Genomic DNA, 9962 nt, shown 5'->3' on the forward strand with positions numbered 1-9962 from the left:
CTCTTTTTCTGTTTAATAAGAGCTACTTCCCCTTATCATAAAAGCCCCCTTTTACCTCCAATAAATGCCCCTATCAAAACAAATCTGATCGTTGCCCCTTAATTTTCAACAAGTGCGCATTTCCCTTTATAATTAGTGCCCCTTTTTCATTCTCATAGGTGCCTCTTTTCATTTATGTTCAGTGACCCTTTACAGGTACGATAAAAGCCACTTTTAACCTTTGGTCGCTACCTTTTTAACAATGATACGTGCCTCTTGTCCTTTTTTAATGAGGAACCTATTCCTTATTCATAAATTCCCCTTTTTATTTCTTATAATAGCCCCTATCAAAATATGATGGGTGCCTCTTTTATATATATAAATATATATATATATATACATATATATAATGGTTTATTTATTCAAAAATCACATTTCAGCCCGAAGGCTGAATTGCACGATCTGTTTACAAATCTTTGACATAAAACCAATTTATAATGAACATTGTAAAAGCATTACACAAATTAATAACTATATACAAAATTAGTAACATAATATATTCAACAAATATACTTTTACATTTTAAACCGAAATAGCTCGGATTGACAGATGGTATAAAGGCACATAGATTGATAGATGATCAGATTGAGAGACAAGTACAGAGTGACGGATACAATAGGAGAGAAGGTGGGAAGGAGAAAGAGAAAAGAAAGAAAGATAATAGGAGAGAGGGAGGGAGAGAGAGAGGGGGAGGGGAGAGAGATAGAGAGGTGGGGAGAAAGAGTGCTAGAAACAGAGGAGAGAATGGAAGAGGGGAAGAAGTTTAGCAGTTACGATTGATACAGCAATGATTTGTCAATAAGTTGTCGACAAATACCCATATCCCATGCTCATTTGTGCCTTTTTCATCCGTGGTAAGTGCCTTTTGTGTAGGTGTAAGAAGTGCCCGATATTCAACTCTAATAATTAGCCTTTGTACTTTGACACGTACTCCTTTTTTTTTCTAAAAATGTCTTATCCCTATCGATAAATGTCCCCTTTTTTTTACCCTAATTTCAAGCGACTCAAAACAATTTCCCCCAAAGCTCGCTCGCTATGCTCGGTCGCATTTAAAGATGGTATTATTATGTTACTTACCAAAAGTCTTTTCAGTCTTCAATATGAGAATGTGCTTATAACCCATCATAATTGGATTTTTACCCTTTATAAGATCTAATTTTTCGCACTGCGACCTCATAAATCTTAATTTTTGTATCGCTCTCAAATGAATTTTCAGACCATCACATCCAACTTCAAAGTATGATGCCTAAGCAATATCTTATATGATGTATAAAGATAAACTAATATTGAAATCATCTCTGATAATGTAATCACAATATAGGGGTATATACCAATGTCTAAACACTTGTATATTTTCGCCTTGAGATTTCCCTTTAAAAGTGCCTTTTTTTGTTGGTGCCCCGCCCCCCCCCCCCCCACTTTGGAAGTCGCTCCGCCCCTCTGCCGTCGCCTTTAACATATTTGGTTTAGTTAAAAAAAATGTTAAAAATGCGATCAGAACAAAAGATTTCGTCTCTTCGTAGGCCTGAAGCTATTACCTGGAACAACATATAGACACCGACCAGTCAGAACAAAGTTATGTTCATCGTCGAGTAAAGAAGAGACCATTATCTCAATAAATTACCATGGTAACTTGATTGAAGGACTTTGAACCCATTTTGGTATGATTCATTCCCCGTATGTTGTTTTGTATTGAACCGGAAACAGGAAATCACTTCCGGTTGGAGCTACAGATTCCTGGTTTAGTTGCATAGATAAAGACAGGCAGGATACAATATGTAAGGAGTGAATTGTATCTGTATGGCTAGGAACTGATGAAGAATTATGGAGCAAAGTCCTCGGCCCGTTATATACATGTACAACAAAAATAATATCCCTGTGCCACATTATATATATATATGTATACAGTGTGAGTACAACAAAATTTTACACCTAGAAAATTGCTAATTATTTTAAAAATCATCGATGAACAGTAAATTATTATACATCTTATGAAAGAGTGTTTTATCCCGAATCATTTAATATCACTTTGTGTGGTATGTGTTTACGCTTGGGTGAACAGGAGGCATTGTTTGCGAGAGTGCAAAAATCGACTTGCGCCAAAGTTGCTTATGTGATGTTTGAAGAAAACAATTGGGATTTGGGTATTAATTCGGTCTTTGCAGATCCAAATAACATCCCTAACAAAATTAATCATGCCACACATATCAAATATCGAATATCAACGAACATTTGTGCGCGTGTGTGTTTGTGTGTGTGACTTTGCTTCTGCAAAACTCATATGCAATGCATTTCATTTGATACATTAAATTCATTCTCTCACTCCGCTAATCCCAACATAATACATACTGTAGGCCTCACTTTGGCGCAAGTCAATTTTTGCACTCTCGTAAACAATGCCTTCTGTTCATCTAAGCGTGAACACATACCACACAAAAATGATACCAAATGATTTGGGATAAAACACTCTTTCATAAGATGTATAATAATTTACTGTTCAGAGATGATTTTTAAATAAATAGCAACTTTCTAGGTGTAAACTTTTGTTTGACTCACACGGTATATGTATGTATACGAACGTCTTCAAGAGTGTTCACCTTCTTCCAGAGTATATTGGTCTATACTGATATTTATGTCGTGGAACTCATTATTAGTATTAATTACGTTTCGCTACATAATCTATTAATGACAGTGATACTTTCCTCGGTATCAATTGCTTCATTATATAAATTGTATAAATTGCATCATTATACGGAGAGAAGCTTTAAACTAACGTCCTAACGTAATGAACTGATCGCAACTAATATTCAACCACTTCATCCTTTCCTTCCTAATTATTTATTTAAAATAACAAGCTGTATAAAAATACAGAAGAAAAAAATACCAACACTTTACTGACATTATTAATTTCATGAACACAACGGTTATATTCGCCTAATTATTAGTATATTAGTAATGATTAGGTTATTGTCAATCCAACAGAGTAAACGTACTAAGAGATGACCAGTATTACGCCCTCTCACATTGCCTGGCGTAAATCATCCAAAGATGATGGAAAACGCCATTAATTTCAACAACAACAACAACAACAACAATAATAATCATCGAGACAGGAAATGGCTGATTTTGCGAAGCCATTTTGTTGCATTGCATAAAGCAATCGTTAAATTAATGGTCAGTTATCATTTTGTGTAGAAATGCACGTAGGCAAATGAGTGACAGTGCAGAGACACGAAGAAAACAACCGATGTGTTTTGGGGGAACAAAGAAACACATGGGTCCATACTACCCTTGATTAAGATCACGTTTTATAAAGAAACAGTTAAAACCCAGGCTAACTCCCTATGTTGAACTTGATCTTGAACAAAATACAAGATTCATGTCCGGTTTAAATAATATTAAGATACAGGCCATTAGGTTTGCGCTAATATCCTGCTTAGTTTGATGACCATACAGCATTTTCAATGAACCACGGAGCGTTTTTGAAAGTCCCGGCCCATATGATTAGTTCTGGAAGAAACTTTCGGAGCGGTGGTGAAAGAGGGGGGGGGGGGGCTATGAATATTTACATGTATATGTATAGCTTAAGTTTAATGAAAGAACGGTTTAAAGCCACAATGTCCTACTTGAAGCTGCTTGCTCCCTCTTTATAGAAAACTTCCCAAATCGGTGCCTGTTGGTCCCCCATGATCCTTTTTATTATGTTAATTGAGAGCTGAGTTAATGAGATAGCCACCTGTCACAGTGACCTCGCTGGCTAGCTGGGTGGGCTAATCCCTTCTGGCTGAACTAGTGCAGCCGGCCTGTAATACCAACAAGTGAGAGAGCATATCACAGCATATCCCACTACATAATATCTGATTTGTTTACAGAGGACTCGATGTGAAAACCAACAGTGCAGCTAGGTACGGGATAATAATGCTACAGATGACCTGAGATGGCGCCGTAGAGGGGATTTCGCGGTGGAGCTTCCAGAACAGCATGGAGTGAAAAGCAAACGTCACCTTCATATTTTGGCAGTACCGTCTTCTTTTTCTAGCTGTCGTATGCGATCAAAACATTATTTGAAAGTTTATAGAGCAGGTTTGAATAACAGTCGAAATTCAGCAACACAAACTCACAATCAACGGGCATAAATTCATGTCTACCCTCCCTTTTACTTTCCATCTCTCTCTCTTTATTACTCCACACACACACACACACACGCGCACTTACACTCTTCCACGCCCACACATACAAACAATTTCACGCCCATACATCACACACACACACACACACACACGTCACGCCCACACACACACGCTCCCTCCCCCAAAGATATATGCACACACCCAAATTAAAGGGAATATGAATCAAAATTATGATGAGGAAATTTGACTTCGATTGGCTTTGTTTGCAAAGCAAATTATAAATGTGTTAAGTTCTGAGAACAAGAAAAGTGTTATATCTTTGCTTTCATTTACAGTGCAGTTATTTGTTTTGGGGAGGGGGGGGGGTGGCTTATATTTGTATTTCTCTGTGATTTTACTCATTAGAATATACTCATTTATTTGTTTGTGTATGTATTTGCTTCTTGATATTGTTATCTGTACATGTTTTTCTTCTGTTCTACTTATTTCCCATTGCTGTATATTAGATGACCATATTTGCTGATTGTTTGTCTGTTCTCTCTCCGGGAAATGACATGTGTACTTTTTGCTTTATTCTACAAAGGACTCATTTTTGTTGAAACACACAACCAACAAAAAGTATTTAGATTGTTTGTACAATTTAATAAATTCTCTTAGATCAATACATTTTATTTACAAAAATAAGCAACTACCGAAATAATATTTACGTGCTAAATAACTACAGAAGAAAAATATATGATTACACGCTTTAACATATAATGTGCACATTAAACAATAAAGGCGATAGTGTATGCATATTGATATATATCAAAGAACAACTGTTAAACTGGGATTCTATCCTTACTGTTTCTCTATTTCTATGCAACTCACGTAATTAAGGCATGTAATTAAGTCAAACAACGGAATAAACTAAATTCATCAAATGAAGTTTGGAATCTCAAGTTTGATTGATTATATCTCACTTGTATAACCATAACCATCGGTACGTTAAAGGGAGTGTACCATGTGAAATACTGATTAACGCCATCTACAATTTCTTTTGGACAACTGCACGTAAACGAGTGGACTTGATTAAGTGAGTCAGTGCGTGCTAAACTGGGTCTACTCACGCTTCGGTTTCGCGTATGTTGCACGCACGTGAATGCTGCGGTCGCGTCGTCTGTAGTCGTATTATACCCGATTGGCCCCGAGTAGGGCCACAGGAAAGACACATAGTCTCGTCGTGATACACTCCCTTTAAGTATCATTAAAAAAGTTTCTTTATTCTTGCTTATACTGGTACTCTATTTGTTATGATTTGTAGTCATGGAATGTGCATTACATCAAAATAAGGTTAAAAGTAAAATGAAGCAAAATTCATTGCTCTTGTTTGACTGTGCATTATTCTTTCTTTGAAGAGTGTAAGGCTGCTACGTAGTGCACGATAAACAATATCAATAATATATTGCACAACATTTTTGGAATTAAAATGTTTTTACCCTTTATTCAAAATCTTATGTTTTTGCATGACTTTGCCCCTGAGAAAGATCTTACCATTTCTGCCAACGTGTTTTGCTTCTACTCTTCGTGACGTCATTATTATTTCTGATCACGCCCCTTATTATGATATACTGCTGATTCCTTGGCTGCAGAGTCATATCAAATATGGTGTCATTATTATAAATATAATAAGCAGAGTTTATAATAATCCCAAACAAAGTGATGATCATCTTATGACAAGAGAGATATCATTAATTTAATTTGAGTCTCTTAACTCTTTGGAGGGGGAATATCTACATTTAAAAGAAAGGTGCATCAACTCTTACGTGAGTTTGATCATAACATGATCGCTAAAAGTGCCCTACTGTATTTACAACATATATATTTCACTTCACATGCAATAACATTCAACGAAATTTACCAATTTAAACGTGTATATTTCATGCTATCTGTACATTATATTGAAATAACTGAGAGGAATCATATTCATTTACATACGATTATATGTAATATATTGCACAGTATATTTTTGATCAATGAAATCCTGTTCAGTGATTGGTGAACATAGCATCATGTGACCAAACATAAAATTGCTATGATGTAATCGTGACGTCATCCATGGCACCATACCATGGATGACGTCATATATATGTGATCGATCAAAATTATATGTAATATATTGCACAATGTTTTTGGAATTAATATGTTCTTACTTTTTATTCAAAATCTTATGTTTTTGCATAACTTTGCCCCGTGAAAGTCTTTACCATTTCCGCTAATGCTTTGCCTCTACTTTTCGTGACGTCATAATAATGGTTGTGAGGTCCGAACTTCAACATCAAGATGATAGTCAGACCAACATTTTGATTTGAGATCACGTAGGATAGAATTACAAGGTTTTAGGTATGTTTTTCCCGATTCTCTGTATTTCCAAATAATTCTTTCAAGTTCTCAAGCGAATATCACAATTATGTCTGTCCAATAATAGCCTTTAGAATTGTGCAAACAGAACATTCAAACTATCTTTCTAATTGGAATTATCTACTTCGGATTTTCACCTGAGATGGTTCGCGTAAGAGAAATTTAAGTTATATTAAAGGTTAACTTATATATTCAACAGTTACGTCATACATACAAATCACCAGAGATTGATAAAGACATGCATAGCAATCCTTAGATTAAATATCATAAACGTAAATTAATTGTGAGCAAACAAACTTTAATAATAGATTTATGGTGAGAAGTAGCTTATAACTTTGGTAATTCCTAACTCTCGCATTATATACCAATTTCATTTTACTTTCTTTGTTACTTTTAGTTTTTTTCACGATATAATCTTTTGACCACTACTCCACTGAAACTTTAAAAAGTAGTGTGCTGTATTTTTTATGAGCGATAGCATATTAGATACATGATACAAAATGGAGGAAATATTTATTTTTGAATTCAATCTCATATTACAAGCTTGAAAGGAAAAGGAACAGATAGGAGGAAGAGATATACTCCCTCACTAAAAATACTGGAATAACCTCGTGACATCAAGATCAGTAGCTTTCTTTTTTACGACTAATTTCCAGTTTATCGGCATACACACAATAGCCCGAATCCACAAAGGAGTTTTAAATCTGTAATCTGTATTGAAATCTGTAATATACAACAAATTTACAAGGCACTTCTTAGTGATTAAAATGTAATGCCAGTGCGCCCATCTCTGGCCGTTGAGGTCGCTCCATAATATCGGTAACCAGAGCCATTGACTAGAACAGTTTGGCCAACCCGTTTGCATTGGGCACAATAAGGCGAATACTGTTTTGTGGGACAATCACAAAACGAAAAAAATAGACGCCATGTTGTATCCAACTTAAACTTATTTGGCTAAACCCTCTGTACAGACCGCCATACTGTGGAGTGGTGGTGAAGTGACGTCACGAGGAGCAATAAACTCTTGTCTGTGACCGGAAGAAAGAAAAGAACGAAGAGCGCCCTCCACGTTCAGAAGGCTGACAATCTTCAAGATCTAAGCTGCATAAGAAAACAGATGGGGGAATAAAAAGAAGTGAAGGAGGTGAAGAAGAAGAGGACAAAGATGAAGAAGAAGAAGAAGAAGAAGAAGAAGAAGACGAATAAAAAGAAGAAGGAGAAGAAGAAGTTAGAGGGATGTGGTTAATTTGTGGGCTTTCACGAATTCTTTTCTTCAATCTTTCTTGCAAATTATATATTATGTTGCATTTTAAACATAAGAAATGGCATTATGGAAAGATATTTAAAAATGTTCGTTAAAGTGAATACCCTTGATATCACACTAGGAGAATCACAATTTACCCAATTTATAAATCAGGCCGTTTTTGATAATGTAAACATAAACTGTGCTTTATGTGTAAGGTATCACGCTAGCCAAAATGTACTAGAGCCTAGTTATAGTAAATACAATATAGTGATAAGTTGTAGTTGATTTCAGTTTGTTATTAAAATAATGATCAAATATTAAGCTATCTTATAGGAGTTTCATTTTTAACATTGGAGCATGTGGAATAGCGTTAACTCTTTAAAGTATAATGATAACCCGAAGAAAATAAACAAAATGTGCATCGCTGCAATGTATAGAATCAACCTCAATGGACTTGGTCAGTAATTAGGGTCTTTCTTCCGAATTAATTTGTCGTATCATCGTTTATGCCTTTTTTTACATTTGGTAAATGAAATCAATTAATGAATCAATGAGCGTATTTCATTTCTTACGATGTATCGATTATGGTAGGTTGTTATGGTAGTAGGCTCTGTTGACTTTCCCCCTTCGTCTCGCGTGCTCGTGTTCTACGGGTCCGCCGTGGTGTAGTTCATACCCAGGTCCGAGCCTACGGGAACCTTCTGATCCAGGCCGCCTGCCGTGCGGGGGACCACCAGGGAGAGGTCCAGGTGGAGCAGGGGGTCTCTCGTGTAGTCGAGTCCGGGGACCGTCAGGGCCGGGAGGTTCCAGCGCGTCGTGCCCGAAGGGTGGTTCTAAACCGTCATTACCAAAGGGGCGTTCCATGATAGGCGGGTGACCGTGAGGGAAGTGAGGTGGCGGTGGTGGTGGGCGCATCGGCTCGAAACCACGTGACCCGTGGTGAAACTCAGGCATGTGACGATCCATGTGGCCTCCGAAGCGAGATGGCCTGTGGAAGTCTGGCGGATAGAGGGCGTCATTTCCATACTAAAAGAAAATAGTGGTCCGGGGAAATAGTAAGCGTTAAGTTATGAATTGCAATATCGGTTCAAATGAATATCTAAACCAAGCATATGGATTATGTCATTGTTAGGGGCAACTGTTTGCAATCCTTTACCAGTAGCGGTTCTATAGAGGGGGAGGGGGGCCTTGGAGACTGAAATCCCCCTAAAAAAAGATTAACATTTAATTTAAGAGCGGCACATGTAGCAAGCAAATGCAAGAACCCCAACCCCGAGACCACAAGCATCCCCCTACTGACTATATACACAAAGAAAATGCATAAATAAATAATCTTCTGATACCACCTCTGTCGTTTAAATTGTGAAATTTTAATCGACGGTTCTTGTTCTAACTAAATAAGACTTACTAACGTTTTTTTTCTTACAAAGACTTTTTTTTAAAGTGAACTGTCATTGGCTTATCATGCAGTTTTTTTGCTTTCAGTTAGTAAAAAATGTATATGTATAAGCGACTTGTTATCAGTATAGTCTTTTCCATTATTTGATCTCCACATTATTTCATATGTACTGGGGGGCGACATGCTTCCGAGTAATGGCAATTTCAATTGCTTTTGTAACCCCTGACCAGCAGATTGTATCCTTCTCTCTCTCCACTTTTCTAAAACTATTTCCATGCATTATGACTCAATGTATTTTCTGATTGGTATACTCATTGTATGTTTTCTGATTGGTCAAATAAATAATAACAATAATAACAAAATGATAACGATTATCATGATTAAAAAGGGTATTGACTTACTGGGTGGCCTACTGCTGTGATGATCAAAGTAGGATATGCCTGGTTATGAATATTAATGTAGAGACCGATACCAGCACCGATTAGACACCCAAGACAAATCAGAAGTAAGAATAGTGCGCATGCGCATCTCGCTAATGTGGAGACTTCAGTACTTGCCGTTACGAGTGGTTGGTCATCATCGAAAATCGATTTATACCCCACATATTGGTGAAAATAAAAATAAAAGATATTGACCAGTTTTTAAAGCATTTTAGAGATACGATTGCAAATTTGAAATCAAAATGCATCTACTTAGGTTTAAAGTGCGTGTAATTATCATCAACATGGCCATGGATTAGGAAGGTTTG

At 36.5% G+C, this 9962-nt stretch overlaps 1 protein-coding gene across 1 annotated transcript; it reads right to left on the reverse strand.

Moving 5' to 3' along the window:
- Positions 1-8397: 8397 nt before the first annotated feature.
- On the reverse strand, positions 8398-8781 carry LOC105438638 (proline-rich protein HaeIII subfamily 1-like). Its single transcript, XM_030993285.1, has one exon. The coding sequence runs from the start codon at positions 8779-8781 to the stop codon at positions 8398-8400; it is 384 nt and encodes a 127-aa protein (XP_030849145.1).
- Positions 8782-9962: the final 1181 nt, after the last annotated feature.

The sequence above is a fragment of the Strongylocentrotus purpuratus genome, unplaced genomic scaffold (assembly GCF_000002235.5).
Source record: "Strongylocentrotus purpuratus isolate Spur 01 unplaced genomic scaffold, Spur_5.0 spur5_scaffold_20, whole genome shotgun sequence".
Taxonomy (NCBI): Eukaryota; Metazoa; Echinodermata; class Echinoidea; order Camarodonta; family Strongylocentrotidae; genus Strongylocentrotus; species Strongylocentrotus purpuratus.

Excerpts from the sequence above, each read along its gene's own strand:
- LOC105438638 (XM_030993285.1), bottom strand. The coding sequence starts at position 8,781 with ATGGATCGTCACATGCCTGAGTTTCACCACGGGTCACGTGGTTTCGAG.